Below are 22,172 nucleotides of genomic sequence, written 5' to 3'. Positions count from 1 at the left end.
GCCCAGCACATCCTCAAAAGCAGTATGGGGACCTGGGGTTTTACTGACAGCCTGTGATTCTGTCCACCCTTTTTCTAAACAATGGGCCTTATATAACTATTGTGAAATAGGATATGCTTGTGTATTGTGTTATAACTGAAAATGATCAGTGGAAGTAAAAATTAATAAATAAAAACATTGATAAAGACAATATTCACCTTTAAATCAGGACATGAAAATTCTGCATATCAAAGTTTGAAAAAGTTTGGCTTGTGGACCAAAGGTGAATTCATGTTTCATAATTAAAATCGTAAGAAACAATACTATGTAGAAAGTACCCTAGAATCTCTTGTTTGCATAATCGTTATGAATGCAAATCACAACAGAAAGAAAAATCTAGGGGAAAAAAGATTTTTATTTGGTTTCTATTTCTATTCCTTGTTTCCAAGTGCCTTATTTTACTTCCAGCATCTTTGGTATTTCATTCTGAAACTTAATCTCATGTCAGTGTGAAATAAGCTGTGATTTAAGAGCTTTGGGTTTGGTTTGGTTTTTTGATGACATTAAACTATATTGGAAAGGGGAACATCTAATAATAATTTTATAAGAAAAAATGTATAAAATATCAAGACTACATTGGACTTAGATTAGGAAGATGGAAAGAGAGACTGCCTTGCAATTGCAACATAACTTATAATTACAAGGTGTCCTCGATTTATGACTACAATTGAGCCCAAAATTTCTGTTGCTAAGCAAAATAGCTAAGTGAATTTTGCCCATTTTAAGACCTTTCTTCCCATAGCTGTGAATCACTACAATTTTTAAGTTAGTAATATGGTTGCTACTTGAATAGGGTTTCCCCATTGACTTTACTTATCAGAAGATCACAAATGGTGATCACATGACCACGGGACAATGCAGCTATCAGAACTATGAACCAGTTGCCAAGCTTCCAAATGTTGATCACGTGACCATGGGGATGTGCAATGGTCTTGTGAAAAACCATTGTTAAGTCACTTTTTTCAGTACCATTTAACTTTGAACGGTCACTAAGTGAACAGTTGTATGTTGAGAACTACCTGTATTTATTCCTGCTACATTTAGAAGTCTGTATTGTATGACCACTGACTTTCAGAACTCTATAACTGAATTTCCAGATGTTGGAATTGGTGGTTTATAAATAATTCTGAATAATTAAATCTCATTTATTTATGATTGAATAAATTTAGAAGCTACTCAATATAAGCAAATAGTGTACAAAAGCAGCATTCTTACTGGTTCAGTTGCTTGAATATGAAATGCTCTTTCATATTACATTTTTCAGAGTGCAGCTCTTTCTCTCCACCAACTACTGTGATCCTCCTGATCCTCTTGTGTTTTGAGGCTCTCCTTTTTCTCATTTTCACATCTGTAATGTTTGGAACGCAGGTGCATTCCATCTGCACTGATGAAACAGTGAGTACTTCCTATCTCTTGATTATTTTGTTCCTGTTTTAAAAGAATCATTTGGCGTGATTTCATTTTCTTTGTCCAAAAAAGAATATGAGGGTGCCAAACTACAGTAGAAAATATATTTTATAAATAGCAATTGGATTTCCTGAAATACAAATATTAGCAAAGTTTTTCCCAATTTGATGCTTTCCAGACATTTAATTAATTTCAAGGTGGGAACCTTGTTTGGAAAGTTTGGTATAGGACAAATGTGGATATAAAATGTGGATATTCATGGCTGATAACTTTCTACAATTTCGTTTTTCACTCTTACTGTATACAACAGTAACATGCACATTAGTGACATACAGAGATAATATGGGCAGTATATATTTGTACATTTCTAGAGGCGTTGCCACCCATCATTTCTGCATTATCCAGTTTAGCAATCAAAGCAGTTGTACATTTCAACAAATGTACCACTTCTCTTTCAAAGGAAAATTGTCACCTACTATTAGTATCTGGTATTATTAATCTGAAAGAAATCTGTGATTGCCTGCTTAGAATGTAAGTGGATCAGACATCTTTTAGCATCTGTTTATCAATTTTGATCAGCAATGGATGTTGTTGTTTACTTCTCTTTATTGGCTCCTGCCCAATAGAAAGCGCTGTTATTTTTTGCAATGTGATCAAGTTGCCTGGAGTAACAGACAGACATAAAAGAGGTATTGTTTTGCTATGAGATCCAAACAAATTGAGCCAGTGTTGTCATCTGTTTATTTTGTTTCATGAATTGAAAGAGGTTTGGAAGAAACCTGCTATCATGGAATTATTCATGCAGATAGTTTTGTGCCATGTTCTGCAGAATCCTGAAATGATAGTCAAATAGTTAATCATATTTTTTGTTATTTTCCTTACAAAGGAAATAATTAAAATTTTGTACATTGAAATGAGATCCATAGGTATCATTATGTTGCATACAAGTCTTTCACCAAAATAAGAATGTTGAGATTGCCATCTTATAAGTGAGGAACCCCGTGGAACATACTGGCACTTATTTCTGTTGAAGACTCCTTAGAATTTTTCTGTAATAATCTTCTCTAGGCCCATTTTCAAATAACATATTGAAAATGAAGAATTATATCTTTGTTGGAGAAAAAGAATGAAAGATTTTAGATAATTTTCCAAAGTGAGAAATAAATTTGTAGCACTTTAAATAAGGAAGAAACATCTCAGTGGAAGAAAGTCCAGTGTATTCAGGCTCAATTTAGTTATTTCATAAATGTTCTTTGCCTACATTGTTCCCAGTTGTTGTAGAAATTTAATAAGGAAGACTTCAGCCCCAAGAATCTCAGAATGGCGTATTATGTTAAAATGGAATAAGCATTATTTTGCATAAGAATCAGAAAATTTTTAAAAGCAGTAAATTTCATATATTATAGGGTGTTATGCCTAAGGAGGACCGTCAATCATCAACCTCACTTCTGAGTTGGGTGAATATGGCAAAAGAAGAACTAAAGAATTCAGTATATCTATGCAGAAGATACAGTTTGCAACAATCCCTTTAAACCAGGGGTTCCCAACCAGGGGTGCTTGCATCCCCTGGGCGTGCGAGACAATATTCCAGGGCATGCGAAAACTTGGGTTTTCAAAATTATAGTGTATATGCATAATTCGTTGCCATTATTTCAAACTTTTGTAAGGGTGCGAGAACATATCAGAAGCATTCTAGGGGTCCGGGGTATAGAAAAGGTTGGGAACCGCTGCTTTAAACCAACATTTTAAATTTAGAGGTTTATACGTGCAGCCATCTTTAGGGAATGGTTTACACCTCTACTGTTGTGACCCTTTTCTCATTTCATCTATTTTGTGAACTAAAATGCTTTTAATTCTTTAGCCTTTGCATAGTAAAAAATATCCTTTTGCTATTTTGGTGGCCATTTTAATGTTGTTTGTTTTTCCACTGTTTTATTTTATTTATGTATTTATTTAATTTGAGATGGGAATACTAGAAATTTGAAATACTAAAATTTGAAATGTGACCATGCCATTGGATTTTATATGAAGGCAGATGGCAGCATCTAATCTACCTCAATTATCTGAAAACAATTTAATCTGCTAGGCATGGTTAATATGTTTTGAAAGATTACTCCAAAATCCCAGGGATATGGACTAAACTTCTCAGAAGGTGGCAGTGACAAACAGCTTCCACATTTTTGCCAAAATATTAGTAGATGTGCAAGTTGAATTGAACTCAACTCAAGGGCATCATCATTTATTATGATTCCAAAAGTTTACATTGAAATGCACTGCAAAGTAAGTGGCCCAGTTATTGTTTTCCTGGTTGCATTTGAGAATCTCATCAGTGTATACATATAAATGAATTATTTTCTTCTGTCCCTAGTATAATTTTATACATGTGTTACTTGAAATGTCACGGTATTATCTATTCATCCAGTTTGGAAAGATCATTCATAAAATTATCTGCTTTGTATTTTTGAACAAGCAGGATATCTGGCACATATTTACAGCCTCAGCCACCTCATTGTTTATATCCTACTCAGATATGAAAAATCAGATGTGACTGCTGTAGTTCTTTTAAGAAAGTAGATTCTATTGTTCATGTACTTCACTTGAACAGTGCTCTTTTCCCACTCTTTTTAACTATTTATTGAACCATAAAAAGACTAGTTGCCAGACATGGGTCTGCTTTTTTTTTGCCCACAGCATGACTAAATCTATTGGCCGATGGAGGGGAAGTTGATCAAGAAATGTACTACATGTGTATATAATATGGTCTTAGCCCAAGAAACAATTGATAGGAATAGGGTGGGACGGTGCTAAAAATAACAATTTTATCAAAGCCTTTTTGCACTCTCAAATTTACTGTGGTATTTAGATGGCAGAACTCAGTGTGCTACATATAGCATAATACAGAAGCATCAGTAACTCTGAGAAGTATACCCTACTAATGCATGAAATGAAGTTAGAGGTTTCTGTACCTGGTTTATGGTTAACCAAACTTTTCTATATTGTATCAAACTATGTTTCATTATTCTGCAGCCCAAACAGGACACACCAAACGTAGCCCAAAATATCCAGTGCACTATTGCCACAATTCTTGGTTTCTTTTAAAGTATAGGAGCCCAGTATATTTCTGCAGCCTTCTTTTAAGCTAAAGGCTGTGCACAGTTATTCTGTGAATCTTAATTTAGTTTATATTCTACTCTCTTTTTCTTAAATTTGATCCACTATCATTTTAAGATTTGAGATTAGACTGTTTAAAGTAGCAGTGAAGATTTAGTTACCATGCTAAGACTTTGGTTTAAATTAAATCGATTCTTAGCCTTAGTATTTGCTGAGTGTTCTTAATTTATCCTGGGACTTTCATTTAAAAGTTAACACTGCCCATATAAGTTTTCACCAAAATCACCCTTAGTTTTAGGATTTGATCATGCTAAAATAATAATAAAAGAGAGAGTAAAGATGTAGAATATCAAATAAATGTGTCTTTGATCCTAAGGTATTACAATATGGACAAAATAAATGACTTGCTTAAACCAGCTTGCCATAGTGATAATTTAATGACTCTTATACATAGAATAGCATATTAGCAAGTCATTAACTTATTCTAGGGCTATATGGAAAATAGGGCAACACTGTAGCAGAACAATAGAATCAGTAGATCATGTGCTCATGCTCATAGGCTGTATGTACAGTATACCAAGATGCTCAAGAGATGTTCCATCTCTTTTATCTTATTTGGGTGACACTAAACATTGCTCACTTCCTTTTTACTTTTTAACCTAGAGCTGAGATATGTGTAAAAGTAGCTAGATTTGTGTAATGTAGTAGTTGGGAAATATGATACTGACCCACAACTTTTACATTCCAGACATTTTAAAATTAGAGACATGTTTAAATATTATGATTTTGCATTTTATAAATATTTTACATTTCTATGCTTATTTTTGTTTATTTTTGTTCCACTTTTCTGTATTATAGTCTATGATTATATAAATATATAAGCATTACAGTAATTTATAAATAAATAGAGCTGACAAATTTGCGTTTGCAAGCTAACACTGAGCCATAAAAATAAGATCTCAAATCATAGTTTTAGTTTGGTTTGGATTTCATATTGGGTAAACTATAATTTTGCTGAGTTTACATAAAAATCATGTATTCATCCAGCTGTTTATTTATTATTAATACTTTTATGCTGCTTCGTGACCTGGCTTTAAACAGCTTAATAGCAATTGCATATATGAGAACTGATATCAGAAGCTTCTTATATCCTTTCAACCAGGGTGGAATGACAGGATGAATTAGGGACCTCAGGAGTGAGCCTCCTCAGTAATGGTCCCCTCTCCTCTGCAGCACCCTTTCCCCAGAGATGAAGCTGGTTCCATCCTTACTAGTGTTCTTGAGGCTGTTATGATCCAGAGCAGGGGTAGGCAACCTTGGCTCTTTTATGACTCATGGACTTCAACTCCCAGAATTCCTGAGCCAGCATGGCTCAGCTTGGAAACTTCTCCCTTTCCCCTCAGCATAGCTGGCTCAGGAATTCTGGGAGTTGAAGTCCATGAGTCATAAAAGAGCCATGAGTCATAAAAGGGTCTTTGGAGAAGAAATGGTAGATGGCCTGATCCTTGAGAAAGGTATATCACATTGGAGACAAATTATTTAGATTTGATCTACATTACTTTATTGTCATTGGCTGTATTGGAGGATCTGTAAGCTATTCAGAATCAGTTTGATTGGAGCAGCATGTAAAGTCAAGTGATAAATAAATAAGTAAACTTGTTTGACATTTATGACTTCTCATAATGCAAGGCAAGGTTCACTGTTATGTCTAAATGCAGTCATTATTTACTTTATTACTCTATTACATAATACTTAATTTCAGAATTTACTTCACAATCAGAAATAAGGGTGTCTTAGCAAAACATGCTGAGGATAAGTCAACATGAATTTTGCTCAGTTTGTTTAATAATTAAATATTGTGATTCCAAGTTAATTTGATGGCTTTGTGATTTTCTGATTTCCATATATGTCCTTTTAATAATTAGGTTGATAGATAGCATATTTCATGCAACAACTTATACAAATTACATTCATAAGCTGTTTCTTTTTTAATATTTTTACAGTGTGCTTAAAATGTATTCCTGTCTCTTTTTGCAGCCTCCCTATCATCCTTCAGAAATACTTTCCACATATGTTCATCTATTATTCCTACTAGCTCTTCAATTTCATTTCTGCTTCTTAAGTAAAGAATATCTTTGTTACTTATTACTTCTTCTTCAGATCACTGCTGTGCAAATTCATGCTCTTTTTTCCCCTCTTCCCTCAAACGGAATTGATTGTAGAAAATTTGCTGGTTTTTTCGTTCTTGCATGCTGTTTAATTGCACTGTATTTATTTCATTTCTCAGCTTCATGAAGAATTGAGCTTCTCCTTTCCATTATTCCTTTCTAATTAATGTCCTTTTTTGAGAAATTATTTGTGTTGATAATCAATTTAGTGATTTCAGATTTTAGGCAGTTATTACAAGTTGCTATATTGTATTTGATAAATTACAGCATTCAAGTAGTTAAGCATCTTCTATATCTCATACCAGATCTAATCTCTGTGTAAAATTTAAAATGAGGGTTATTTCCTCTATTAGCTTTTTGAAGGCTAACCAATATTGTTTACAAAAATATTTTCATGAAATTCTGACTCTGTGATCAATTAAAGCCATCTTCTATCAGAATACTATATTTTTTGGCTGTATCCCGTATTTTCCCCCTCTATTTTAAATCTTGCATTCTGGGGAGGAAGCAGTATTGTATCCCTTTTCAGGTAGTCCTCCGCTTATGACCACAATTGAACCCCAAATTTCTATTGCTAAGCAAGACAATTGTTAAGTGAATTTTGCCCCATTTTACAACTTTCTTGCCACAGTTGTTAAGTGAATTACTGCAGTTGTTAAATTAGTAACACCATTGTTACTAATGGGGTTTCCCCATTGACTTTGCTTGTCAAAAGGTCATAAAAGATGATCACATGACCCCGTAACACGGCAACCATCATAAATATGAGTCAGTTGCCAAGCCTCTGAATTTTGATCACGTCATAAGTGCAACAGTCATAAGTGTGAAAAACAGTCATAGGTCACTTTTTTCAGTGGCATTGTAACTTAGAACAGTCACTAAATGAATTATTATTAATCAAGAACTTCCTGTACTGTATTACTTTGTTTCTATCCCTCCTGTTACTTCCAAAAGTTTCTCACTAGCGTCAATGCAATGTTCCAGTTTGAACATCATACTGTAATGTAACATGACCAAATAGCATGTAAGGGTAAGCAGTATAGCTTTGCAGCTGCTGATTCCACCTATGCGTAGACATGTTTAATTAATAACTATGTTAATAGCTCCATGAGTGATTTACTCTACATGTTGTGTGAACTATGAACGTGGACTTGTTTTTTTTTTCAGAGAAAGCAAACCAGAGAAAGGAACTACCATCTATTTTGTGTTTCTTTCTCTGTCTTGTCTGTTTCACACAGTGATGTGCTAAGCAAACCATGGAGAGATCTGTCATATTTATCAGCCACACCCATTTTTGGGAGAAGTGAGTGAGTGTAATCTGAACTGTCCATTCACTACTAAGGGAAATAATTTCATATCCAGACCAACTTACTAAGGACAATGGAGCATCCGACTCTATTGTTCCTGCATTTCTAAACATCACTCGAAAAATTGACCTGAAAGAATGGAGAATGGATCAGTTTCCAAAAATATCTAATATGTAACTATATTTTATAGCCTAACCGATTCTTAATGCAGATATAGGTGCTTATTACTAAAGTATTAGAAACTCATCTGACATGTATTCTTCTGAATTTTCCGAAGCTAATATTGTTACTATTTTCCCCTTTCTATACTCATGCATTACCTGGCAATTCTTTCTTCTGCTGGCGAGTGATGCAACTTTCTCTAACTATGTGCCCTCTAGATGTGCTGAGCTTGTAACTTGTTGGGTATATTGGTCAGCAGTCATACTAGCTGAGGAATTTTGGGAAATAACATTTCAATGCATCTAAATGGCATCAATTTGCAGAAAATAAACATGTTTAAATGAAACTGGAAAAGAAATGGCTGAGGCTTTTCTTAAATCTGGAAATTATATATTTCCTTATTAACCATTTGAATAAAAATATAATTGTATTTTGGGGAAGGAGAGTATTAATGTCAACTCCTAAATTTGTCATGGCAACTGTGATTTTCTTTTCATCTCTACATTATTGGTTTTCTCCTCCCAACCTTTGTTAATTTTTTGAAAAAATATGTTTAGAAAATCTTAATATTTTCCTGCTCCAGCCATTTGATAAAGGATAGATAAGAGGGAACCTTTTCCCCGAAACCAGAAGTACAAAAATAAGTTCCTGCCTGAAAATGTCATATTTCTGTTTTCAGGGAATAGAACAGTTGAAAAAAGAAGAGAGAAGATGGGCTAAAAAAACAAAATGGATGAACATGAAAGCAGTATTCGGCCATCCGTTCTCTATAGTTTGGCTTAGCCCATTTGCTACTCCAGACCAAGGAAAAGCCGACCCATATCAGTATGTGGTCTAAGAATTTGTGACAACATTTTCACCCAAACAAAACTGCATTTGCGGCACTGTGGCTATTATACATGAATGTTTCAAATGAAAAAAACCTTTTCTTTAAAGAAAAACTGCCTATAAAAGGGCAAGTAACTGCAGAGAAAAGATGAGGGGGAAAAAAGCAGGTCTGTATTCTGCAAACTTTGATAATTCTTCATCTCTGGCTGAAGCGTTTTCTTTTCTTTTTTTATTTAATAACTTGACTGGCCTATTTTTTTTCCTGTCTGCTTGTTGACACAACTAATGTAAAGAAGAAACTTCTTTCTTTCTGACCTATGCTGACTGAGTAATATTTACACAACCACTGAACAACAGCCCGTGCCAGGAATATCATCTTATATGGGTATTCATGAACTTCTTCATAGTAAAGAATACTTTTATGTTGTGGTATTTTGTATGCATCTGAGTTAAAGCCTCACATAATGTCTGAAGTAATGGAAAAGAAAATATGGCTCAGTTGATAACTTTGCTTAGCTTTTAAGCTTTAAAATATTTTGCCAACACTATTGTATTTTAGAGAGTTACAGAAATACTTTCTTGTGCTGTTTCTTACCATATCTTTCAGGACAGCAGGATTTGTTGTCACTATTGGTTATATGAATGAAGGTTGTTGTATGTGTGGCTTTGTAATGCCTTATAATTGAAGAGATATGAAAAGTTGATTTAAATGTGTAGAATAGCAAGATAAAGTTTGTATTAATTAAAAAAGGGGAGTGGTTAATGAATAGTGTTCATGTATAGAAGAGGCTTAAAAATCCAGGTAAAAGTCTAGCATTGTCCTTTAATTTTTCTCTTTAACATCACCTCCTTTTTATATCTTTAAACATTTGTTCTGCTTTAACTCTATACATATATATTTTACAATCAGAACTGTCATGTGTTAAAAGATCATGCATGCCTTCTTTCATGATTACATGGATGGCAAACTGTATACATAGTAAGAGCTTGGACTAAGTAGAGGGCATTCTGTTTAAAACAAAAATAAGAAGAACAGATTACACCCAAATGAGTGAGTCTGTAACATTTTGAAATATAGGCAGGGATTTCATTGCATATTTTGGATTTAAAAAATTCTGACGGTTGCTATTAGAGTATCTGCAGGAAAAATATAGAAATGCATATGAGCTATGTTCCCAGATGTATTGTTTAAACTGAATCAAAGCCATGGAGTGGAAAGGAAATAGATTTAAAAAGCCAATAGATTTGTCTCATTTTGAAAATAATGTGAATGCTGCATTTTTTCAACACTGTCAATGCTTCCATATGGGAAACAAATGCAATAAACCTTTTCTGAACACTGCTTCTGTGCCTTTATTTAAAACAAGTTCTTTTAAATTCTATTGTCCTATAGATTGTAGATAGTTGCATAATTAGAGTTTAGAGCTAAATTTATTTGACCAAATAGTACTGTGGCTACACTTTTATAGTCTATCATTGTGTGCTCAGCAAACCGACAGAAATTTTTGTAACAAAACTAGTTTCCTGTTTCCACCATTACCTATTAAAATATGTATTGCAGAAGAATGTATTTTATGGATCGGTAATCCTTGATGATCTGTGTTTAAGAGATGTTTTGATAAAAATACTTAAAGCAATCATAAAAAAAAGAAATTGATATTTTATCTTTTAGTCTTGGACTAAGAGTCACTGAGTTCAATGAAACTTATTTTAAGTGATTATATTTAGATCATGATTTTGATTTTTTTTCTGAATGATACTATAGTTACTAGCCTACTATACAAAGAATCTCAGTGATTTATAAAACAAGATATTGCAAAGAGAATATGAAAATATGGTTAGGTCTTACTCTCCATATTAAAAATAATTTACCAGATGTATTCCAGCAGACCAACTGTCCATTGATGAGAGAGTGCTGTTCCAATTTTCATCAGCTCCCTAATTGTGGAATTTCCTCACCATGGAGGCTTGGATCATTTCTATTTTGATGAATTTTTGGGCAGGATATTCCATATTTCCCCAAGTTTGAAATATCTTGCTAGATATTAAATATATATGAGGATGGATGGTGCTGTTACTGTATTATTTTATGGTGTTTTTTGATGGATCATAAAAAATTACACTGCAATAAATTTGTCACGGGATACCATTTTGGATTTGATGTAGTAAACTGATATGTCTACCTCTGAAAAATGTCAAATAATTATATGTTTGCCTAGCTATTAATGAATAAAATTATTTACATTCAAGTCAAATAAATGACTTTACATTGAATTTGGTTCTTTATTCTTTCCAAACTGAATAGTTTGTTTTATTAAATGACTCATTGATCATTGAGTTCCAAACACAAATTGGACAATATTATGAATGGCATAGAAATATGCAAATCAGAATTAATATATAAGATAGGTGATTTCAATTTTTTTTAGTATGGTCCATGTAGAACATCATAAACATTTACTTAATGCTGATGGCTATCCAGTCCAAACTGCAGATTTATGACATTGCATAGCACTCATTTTTGAAAGTACAACATTGGGGGTTGCCCAGATACTAACATATTCTGGAATAAATCCCTAAAGTTTTTGGATTTTTAAAATATAATTGTAGCATTTCCACATTATACAGGGAAATCTCACCTACAGGAAATCATAACATTGGTTCATAAAATCCAAAACATCTATAGGATTAAAGGTGGATCAAAAACATCAAGTTGGTGACTCTGATTGCACATGGGCATCTGGGTTTTTTCCCTAATAAACCTAAAAGAGGAATAGGAAGCTTACATCTAAAATGAAATCAGATGAACATTTTGTAGTTGCAGCAGCTTACTGAATTCAATATAAAACTAACAATGATACACATTGTACTGATTCTCCAATGGTTAATTTCTTCTTTGAATATTTTATTGTCAGTTGCAAACAAATCTATGAAGTTAGTGGTAAATAAACTTCTGAAAATATACTATTTTCCCTATAGTCTCGGATTACCAATGCTATTTTCCCAAATTTTGATTTAGCATACATTTTTTTTATAATTAAAACTGTAATGTCATTTTGCTTGCATTCTGAAATCTTCCAGAGAAGCTATTAATGAGCTGTGGTGGCGCAGTGGTTAGAATGCAGTACTGCAGGCTACTGCTGACTGCTGGCTGCCAGCAGTTCAGCAGTTCGAATCTCACTGGCTCAAGGTTGACTCAGCCTTCCATCCTTCTGAGGTCGGTAAAATGAGGACCCAGATTGTTGGGGGCAGTATTCTGACTCTGTAAACCACTTCGAGAGGGATGTAAAGCACTGTGAAGCAGTGTATAAATCTAAGTGCTATTGCTATTAATGGAATAAGAATGCTGTCGTTGGAAGGGATCAATAAAAACACATTTTTAAAAAAACCCTTCTCTAGCTTGATGTGTTAACTTTAGATCAATGTTTTTCATTTCATTGGGTATTTTAAATGTAAAATGGTACATTAATATATTGGTCTGAAAATAGTTTTTTTCCATCTTGATGCCTCTATTCTATAATTTTAGCCTTAGAACACAGGAACCTGCCTTAAAATTAAGACATATGCTCTATCTTAGAGAATACATTTGAAAGATTAGATATGGTTTCCAAAGACTTACACATCTATTAGTATGTGCAAAGAAGTTTTACTTATTCAACTTTCTGAATGTTCAGAGGAGAACATTGGGTTGGCTGTATATGCAAATTTAGACTGTACCTATGGATCTTGTCTTAAGTTAACTCTAAGAAAAAAAAGCAGGGAATAAAGTATGCACAAAAATTTAAGTCCAATCTTTAAGTCCTGGAATGAGACATATGTAACCCTAATCAGAAAATTTCTGAGATGTAGCTAAGAATTCTGGATATATTAGGAAATTCTGGACAGACATTCAGCAGGTCTCAATTTGGCACCTGTTAATCCAAAATATGGTAAACGGTATATAATTTTTTCACTATGTGCAGATGAATATTTTCCAATATTTTTCTGATGTGATACTGTTTTTTATTTCCTATTAATGGCTGAAGAACTTTCTAGACTCATAATTTTTCTTTTGAAGGTTTTCTCTACATTCAGAAAAACCTTAAATTATTTAGGCTACTATCCATCAGCGTGTTATAATAGTGTTCCATGTGCCTTTAATGAATAAATGTAAACTGTTTTGTCTTCTGCAGGGTATAGAACGGCTTAAAAAAGAGCAGCCAACCTGGGAAAAAGCCAGCGGCTGGGAAGGGATGAAACTGGCTTTCGGGGGTAATTTTTCACTGCGATGGTTCAGTCCCTTTTCAGACCTGAATTGCAAGAAGGCTCCACCAGCTGGGACTGCAACAGTTGCTCCATCAGAGATGGTTGTGCAAGAAGCCTTTGAACCATTTTATGATCCAATGATGGTTGTGGAAGTATTAAGTGATTAATATAAAGTATCTTTCCAACTGTTTGGTTTTTTAACGTTTGTGTACTTAAGAGCTAGCTTTAAGGTGCCACTGATGCATGAAGCCATGGAATCTTTCTTCTTCTCGCTAAGGACTTCATTCACTAAGCAAAAAATAATGCAACTACTTTCCTACGCATTTAACTGGTGATGGGTTAACTATACTTCAAGAATTGTACTTCATTACAGAAAAATTAACCTATCATCTTGTTGGGACAGCTTCTAAAAATATGAGGGGCATGTTTTCTCAAGATTTAATGGCTGGTCAAAATCTAAGGTCAGGAATATAATTCTGATCCATAAAATTCCTCCTGAAGTTCAATGTGATCATTTTAAGTGGTCTCGTCTGGAGATATTTATGTGCTCTAAATTACTGTTTGTGCCATAAATGATAATTCTATAGTAATCAGAACTACAAAATTTATACATAATGATTATTTTTCAGCTAATTCATATTGATTACCTCAGAAAAGCTTGGGATGGGGGCAATTATAAGAAATAGCTTGGGCAATTGTGGACAAAAGCTAAATTAGGTAATCAATCTTTCATTGTTTTGAAAGAGGTTATTAGATTGTTTATTTACAAATGTCCAAGCAGTCTAATTTTAGCAGTGATTTGTTCATGCAATCCTTAAAACTCTCCATCTGAAGTACAGCTAATTATAAACAGGGATTCTCTTCTACTGTACATAATTGGAAGCTCATGCATGTGTCCCTGAAGGGTGCACTTGTGTATGATTGAGAAAGAGGACATAGATATTTCCAGCAATAAGTTGTCTTACTGCATGGATTTAGTTGATGACAAGGCAAGCCTATTAGTGAATTCTCTGTACATCTTAAAAACAGACCAATTAACATTAGTGTTTATTGATACAATATGTTCTTAATAAAAGTGCCATGCACAGGGTTGTTGGATATTTCAGGATTGATTTCATGTCTAGAAACAACAATGCTGCAAAACACTGTTGTGATTTGGCAATCGCAACAGGATTGTCTCTGGGAAGGGAGACCAATGAGTCTCCATATAAGAGAATATTATTACAGTTAGGAATATGAAGGCAAATCCCTAAGGATTTTATTTCAGTATTTGGTGCTCTTTTATAGTCTATATTTTTTTATAATCTATTACAGAAACCTGACTTATACTGCTTCTCACTTGAGATAGCATTTATGAGCTCTCTTAATTGGCAGAAATGTGGTCATGGCTTTTCTGTATTTGTATATTTCTACATGTCCCAAAGTGTTTTTCCAACTAAATTCTTGGGGTTTTTTTTCTCTTGAAAGCATTTTGCTTCTCATCCAAGAAGCTTCTTCAATTCTGACTGAATGATGAGGAATGGAAGGATTTATATTCTTTGCCGTCATCTGGTCGTTCCTTCTTTTCTGCACCATTCAGTTAGAACTGAAGAAGCTTCTTGGATGAGAAGGGAAACATTTTCAAGGAAGAAACCAATTAAAGTCCAGTTGCCTTTTTGGAAAAGCACTTTTGGACAACCATGGCCTGGATGATTAAGAATCTCCATAGAGATACATTTCTACATGTTAGTTAGGTTCCGTTTGTTTTCAGACTCCTGTGTCTCATAGAAAAAAAAAAAAGGAAATGGCATTCAAAAAGTGAGGGAAAATACATTCTAAGGTTTTACTGGAATAATTTTAAAGGACTCTTCTATACTGAATAAGTGCCTTATTTGGATCCAATCTGTTTAATAATGCTTTATGTTGCCAACTGAAACCAAATGATTTTATACCATATTAAAACTAATCTGCTATTAACCAAAGATTTTTGTTTGGACTCTTTCGCTAAATGAATGTTGGCATTATGCTTTTGGAGCCTAAGAAGGTCCTTAGGCTAAACAACCAGTTCACCTGGTATCCAGTATATAATTACCAGGCATATGGCTGCTTACTGCCAGTAACTCTACTGAAGCCAGCTTGCCTTAAAACTCTGCTTTAAATATATATGTATTTGCACAAGCATAATCTTTAGGTTTTGATAATCTAGAACAAGACTGTCAAACTCGCCGTGCCACGTGACATGTTGCGACGTATTGCAACTTTTTTTGCATTGCCAGAGCTGGGGTGGGCGTGGTCTCTACATGATGCAACCAGCCCACGGGCCAACAGTTTGACACCCTGACATAAAAGAAGCAAGTGCTCTTTTGTTTTTAAACTCACCCCTTAGCATGACATTATGCAACCAGTTAGCCTGTATTTTAAAGTTCAAAACAACTGTATTTTAACAAAAATGCAACTGTTCTGGATGCTAAATAACCAAAAGGTGCTATAATTCAAATAATTGGATTATTAATTAATAGTGGGCTGGGATTTAGCATGTGGGAAAATATATATTTTGTATTTTCATGAACAGTTTTAGGGCTGCACACTGGCCTATTCTATGCAATTAAAGAATGTAGGCATTTACAAATGTTTCTGTTCTAGTTTTTGCTCTTTTGTATCTTATTTTCTGTATTCCAGGTTAATCGTACTTATTAAAGGATTGTGGTTTTCATCCCATACTTGTCTGCTCATGTTTAGTGCTTGCAGTCCTTTTAAAGTGATCTTTTTGTAAGGCTATTTTAGAACTCAATTACTATCTAAACCTATCTTTTCCCTTCACATAACCTTATAATGTCAAAATCCTTGCAGGGACTGGAGGTCAAATGAGATTAAAAATCCATCATATTTAAGGTTTCATTTCTTTCACATGGACTATCCACACATCTGGCTTCTGAAGATTGGTTCTTGGAACAGAAACCCAGATGTTACATTATGTCATGCCTTTATCTTTAGGAATGATGTCTGCATACGGGCTGTGCTGGCCTGCCAGTAAAGCCATCTGATGGTAGTATTCTGCTGGACTAACCCCTGCATGTGGAGCTAAAGCAGAACATTAAAAGCATGATTTAAGGGCATTAGAAACAGGAATCTGTCTGTTTGTCTCTGTCTGTCTGTCTATGTTTTACTTGACTTCCATTTCGCTTTTAGAAAATAATATCTGGTTATCCATGTCTGACAATTCCTGATAAGGAAACCAGCCTCCTTACTGAAAGCATAATGTACAGCACAAACATCTTTTTTGCAACAGCTGATGCAAACAAGCCTTGCACTATAGAGCAAAGTTAAAATTCAACTCTATTTCAATAACCAATATATCTATTCAAGCATCTATTGCAGAGAATAATGCGTTGTCAGTATTCCAAATTGGTAATAATTTAAAACACACAGATTGAGTAAAATCCACTGAGACATGCAAGTCGATACTTTATTTTTTTTAAAAAAAAATATTTATTTTGGTTCGAAAACCTGTCATTTGAATTTATATAAGGCACAGGGTCCAAGAAACAGGATACAAGTTATTTAATCTGTATTTAATCTGTATTTTAGATTTCTGAACATTCGTGTCACCTTTGATTTCTAGGGATGAACAAAGTTCTGATAAAAATAGATCTTTATGAAATTTTGCCAAGTAATGGAGATGCCTCGTGTTAGAACTTATAGTTATACTTCAGAAACGGTTATGGTGGTTGCCATAATGCTAGTATAACTTAGTTTTAACATATTTTAATTTGAAGCTGAAAGTTTTGAAAACAAATGGAGGGAAGGGCAAAATCAAAGTTCTTGGCATAAAGAAAATACCTGCACATTTGAACCCCTTATTATTTTTACTAATGAAAGAAATTGCCTTCCTAGAACTCTTTTCCTATTAAATATACAGGATACCTGCTGCACAGAACTTCCATATATTTTCAGTAACTTTGGTGGTAATTCAGTGGCCAGATTTCATGAATAAAGAATCTGTTTTAATTCCAGTATTCTATATAATGATGTACTGAACATGTAAGTGGAGATTGTTTTAGATTGGTTATCTTTTTCAAGTTCATTTCATGCCAGACTGAAAAAAATCCATTTTCCTCTAGAACTACATTGACCATTTTGCATTCCCTAACCCGAGTACCACAGCTCTGCCAGCCCTATTTTAAACAAATAATTGCATGTATTAGTAGGCATTTAAACATTTAATTCCAAACAGGATTTAGCAATTCACACCTGATATATTAACACAACAGGATTTTCTGAAAATGTTGTTCTTTTATGCAGCATTCATTCTTGATTCATTTCAAGTGACGTAATTATGGAAGCAGTGAGTATTTTGGATAACTTAAAGGTATTAAAACAAATCAGAATTGTCAGAAGAAAATCAAAAAGATAATAAATATCTGAAAGAACAATAGAATGGATGCAAATCTGGTCATATTGGTAGCAAATCAACTGAATTGGTGAAACTTAACATACAAATGGATTGTCCATGTATACAGGTAGTCCTCGACTTAACAACAGTTCATTTAATGACCATTCAAAGCTTTAACGTCACTGAAAAGAGTGACCTGTGAGCATTTTTCATACTACCTTTATAGCATCCCCATGATCATCTGATCAAAATTCAGATGCTTGGCAACTATCTCATGACTGTTGCTGGGTCCCAAGGTCCTGTGATCCCCTTTTGCAATCTTTTGACAAGCAAAATTAATGGGGAAGCCAGATTCACTTAACGATCCCCTTACTAACTTATTAACTGCTGTGATTCACTTAACAGCTGTGACAAGAAAAGTGATTTTAAAAGTTCAAAACTCAGTTAACAAATGTCTCACTTAACAACAGAACTTTGGGCTCAGTTGTGGTCGTAACTATAAAGCTAGCTTCAAGGATTTCATGAACTCCAGATTTTCATATCATACCATAATCATAAGGAACTACTTCAGGAACATGGACAAAGAACATTATATTGCTGATACTATTCTTTCCACATTTTATTCTAAGAGATCTCGTTGGAGTTTGTTGGCTCTTGTCTGACATTGATTTATCCTTTGAACAGAGCAGATGAATTTAGCTGTTACCCTAACAGGAATATAGGGAATTTTCTTTAGAAAAATAAAGTGGCCCATGTTTTGTATTTAAGGTAACTTTGGTTTTCCATGCTAGCTTAATTTTTCTCAGGCATCAAAATGTATTTGTATGAACAATTTTAAGCGAAGTACCATAGGATTATTGTCTCTTGCTCTTTAGCAAATAACTGAAATGAAAAGAAGCAATCAGGGCCAAACTCTTTACAATAGTAAGAAAATAAACTATTGTTTCTTATTCTGTTTTCTTTGGGGACACTGAACTTCTGAAGATTATGTAGCAGTTTCACTTAAAAAGTCTTTTAAAAGACTAAAAGTGTAAAAGTGCTAACGAGATATAATATGAACCTGGACCTAGTTTATAACTGGCTATTTCTTCTTGAATTGGTGAATGCAAGAGGGGAATGCTAGCTAATCTGTTTGTATTATATGTATGATTTACCTATATAATTAGAATAGCACCACCAACTTGTGCATCTGAAAAAGATTGGGTGGAAGTCCTCATATACACACATACAAAACCCTCCTCATATTTAAATTTTTGAACAAGATTCTACACAGATGTAAAATTCACGTTAAGATGCACAAAGATGCTGCTGAAAGAAAAGTGTAGGTAGCTGTATTGTTTCTTTTACTTTTCCATCCTCTTATAATTGCACCTTTATGTATCCTTTCTCTTGGATGGTGAAGGGAAGGTTTACCATAAACATACATACAGTACAGCATGCCTGTACAATCATAGTATCTACTGCATTGAAGTCATTCAGTGTCAATTCTTAGATAAAGTAATGTCATCTATACATTAAGACAAGTTATCAGCATGGTTGGCAAAGTGAGGGGATTTATGGAAATATAAGAAGAAAAATGAATTAATGAATGAAAATCTAAATGAGAGATTTTCAAAAACAGGTTATTGAGAACTGAATGGATGGATGAAGTATCTTGAAGATGTAGTTAGAATTTTGAAATTCTGTTATACATTCCATTTAGAGTGATACAGTAGGTTCTCCTCTTCCTCCTCTCCTCCCAAAAGCTTCTGCAAAAATTAAAATTTGCAACATGAATAATAGTGAAAAGTAAAAGAGAATTGTGAAAGTAGGAAAGAAAATCAACTATTTGGTAGTGTCAAGGTTTATCTTCAATAGTTCTCTAATGCTATATGAATTTTTAACCAACATTTTAAGCCATGTTTTTACTAGAAAATTTATTTAGCAATGTACTGCTGTAAGTTTTGGTTCTGGTACATAAAAGTGCTATACACTGATATAGGTATAGTATTGAAAATGCATAAATAGGAATTGAGATGAGTTTAATTACAATATTGCCTACATACAACCATTCATTTAGTGATATCTGGAGTTACAATAGCACTGAAGAAAGTGACTTGTGACCATTTTTCACACTTAACGACTATTGAAGCATTCCCACAGTCATGTGATCAAATTTCGGATGCTCAGCAACTGGCATGTATTTATGACGGTTGCAGTGTCCCAGGGTCATGTGATCACTTTTTGCGACCTTCTGATAAGCAAAGTCAATGGGGAGGCCAGATTCACTTAACAACTGTGTTGCTAATTTAATAACTGCAGTGATTCACTTAACAATTGTGACAAGAAAAGTTACAAAATGGGACAAAACTCACATAACTGTCTTGCTTAGCAACAGAGATTTTGGGTTCAATTGTGATTGTTAAGTTGAGGACTACCTATACTGTAAATTAATGTGTGTCAGGAAGACCTAATTACTCGATTGTTGGCAAAAGTTAGCTCTATACATAAAAGTTGCCATACTTAGATAATTACATGTCTAACTATCCAGTTGCCAAGTGCTTGAATTTTGATTACGTGACCATGAAGATACTGCAATGGTTGTAAATGTGAAAAATGGTCATAAGCCACTTTTTTCAGTGCCATTGTAACTTTGAATGGTGACTAAACAAATGGTTATAAGTTGAGGTCTGCACTGAAATTCAGTTCTGTGGGGATAGTGTTGTCTTTGTTGGCACATGTAATCTCTGAAGCAGGATTATTAATACAACACTTTTTTCTGAATGAACTGCAAATAAGGCTGAAATAGTCCTCAATTCCTCCAATCTCTTGGCTAAAACTGATATGAAATCTAATTGAAGACTTCTAATTGATTTAAAACATTTTCACATCCTTAGGGCGAAAAAACATGAATGTCCATCCAGACTACTCAGGTTGGTTTTAGTGAGTAAAGGGGACTACTCTGAGAACTTGGAAAGAACATACAAATGTGGGAATCTTCTCAAACTTGAAAATACCTTCCCCACAAGGAATTGTATGAAGTTTATTTTTTTTAAAAAAAGAATTACACGAACATAAATTTTCCAGTCACACAGTCATTCTGTCTGTCTCACATTGCTTCTACCTATTTTATTAGAACTGTGGCAAAATTGATTTAAAAAGCCTATTTCACTACCTCCATTTGCTGTAATATTTTAATTCAGTTATATGTATATGTATTTTCCTTTCTGAAGGTTGTGCAATGGGGAGGCCACGAAATTTCTGAGACAGTCAGGAAAACTTTCAGAATACCAGAGAACTTTCGAATGTGTCCATCAAACACATCTAAAATCTTCTGTTTATGCATGCATTATGAAAATGTCTACAATTTACTCTTCCTTTTTAGGCATGAAGAAATAAATGGTTCTGCCCAGATGACATAGACATTCCCAAATTTCCCAATGGGGACTGTTCAGTTGCAAGGACATCAATATAAAGATTTTAAAAATTATTACAAAGCGAGTAACAAAAGGAATAGCAGAAGAATTGATTGAGAAAACATGTTTTTATTGAATAGGAACTATTAATTCATAACTAGAAGTGGTAGAGAAAGTACAGTATATGGAGATATACTTTGAATTAGGAAACATAATTTACTTTTGGTGATATAAACACTTAAAGAATTTTTAGGAACTAATTTGTGCTTCATAATTAATCATGTTCATAGAGTATACATGTGTAGAAAAGAATATTGAAATCTGTGTTAGTTACATTAGTCATGGAAAGTAAGCTTGAAGCCAGTCTAATATATCAAATACTACTTAACATATTATAAATGAAAGAACATAAAATGTATGCAGCTTTGTAACGTTGCATATATTAGCAATTAGACTACAGTGAGGAACAGTTACAAATTATAAAATGAGAAGAGAAGGCATAAATATTGCCAGGAAGGAAGACAAAGATAATTCCTTCTGATTCCAGATTTCACATATCATGGCTTTAGTGGTTATAAATTATCAGAATTCTGCAAACATAAAAGCATATTTCAATAACCTATTAAATATTCACTAGATAAAATCAAAATAGTAATCTCCTGAAGCTACTTAAATTCTTTTATAATCTTTTCAGCCACAATCAAGGCTGCAAGCAAAATCTAGAGACTTGAATGATAACATATATCTCTAGTGCCACCAAGTGATGATCTTTGAGAATACCGTCACCACTATTCAATGATGGAAATAATCTTTTCCGCGGTTATTTCTTTTAGCTGGGTAGAATTCAGTTTGGCCACTATCTTCTTCAGTCCACTCTTCTTTGGAGCACACACTATTTTGGATTTAAAGATTTTACCAGGTTGTATGTCCCTAAGAGAGAAAAGATAAAATGTATGTGTATATACAGTATTTGTATGTATGTAATTATATATATATATATATATCCCGAATATCCAAAGACCTATATATATATTACTCCCTTAATTCTTTGTTAGCAATCCAAATTTTGAAATATATATATATATATATATATATATATATATATATATATATATATATATATATATATATATATATA

The 22,172-nt window shown here is 33.6% G+C and overlaps 2 protein-coding genes across 2 annotated transcripts in view; one reads left to right on the top strand and one right to left on the bottom strand.

Annotated features, from left to right (window-relative positions):
* Positions 1-14,535, top strand: part of ZDHHC3 (zinc finger DHHC-type containing 3) — a 36,811-nt gene extending 22,276 nt beyond the window's left edge. The window contains exons 6-7 of the mRNA XM_015822887.1: positions 1,304-1,434; positions 13,195-14,535. Coding sequence (XP_015678373.1) covers positions 1,304-1,434; positions 13,195-13,434 — 371 coding nt within the window. The 3' untranslated portion in view covers positions 13,435-14,535. The remainder of the gene's footprint in view (positions 1-1,303; positions 1,435-13,194) is intronic.
* Positions 14,536-21,162: 6,627 nt separating this feature from the next.
* The window catches only part of TGM4 (transglutaminase 4), a 32,103-nt gene continuing 31,093 nt past the window's right edge, over positions 21,163-22,172 (bottom strand). The window contains exon 14 of the mRNA XM_015822876.1: positions 21,163-21,964. Within this exon, the coding sequence (XP_015678362.1) occupies positions 21,823-21,964 (142 nt within the window). The 3' untranslated portion in view covers positions 21,163-21,822. The remainder of the gene's footprint in view (positions 21,965-22,172) is intronic.

This window comes from Protobothrops mucrosquamatus, unplaced genomic scaffold, assembly GCF_001527695.2.
Source record: "Protobothrops mucrosquamatus isolate PMUCROS unplaced genomic scaffold, P.Mucros_1.0 scaffold_177, whole genome shotgun sequence".
Classification (NCBI taxonomy): Eukaryota; Metazoa; Chordata; class Lepidosauria; order Squamata; family Viperidae; genus Protobothrops; species Protobothrops mucrosquamatus.
The sequence above is the reverse complement of the archived record's forward strand: the minus strand, read 5'-3'. Positions and strand labels throughout refer to the sequence as shown.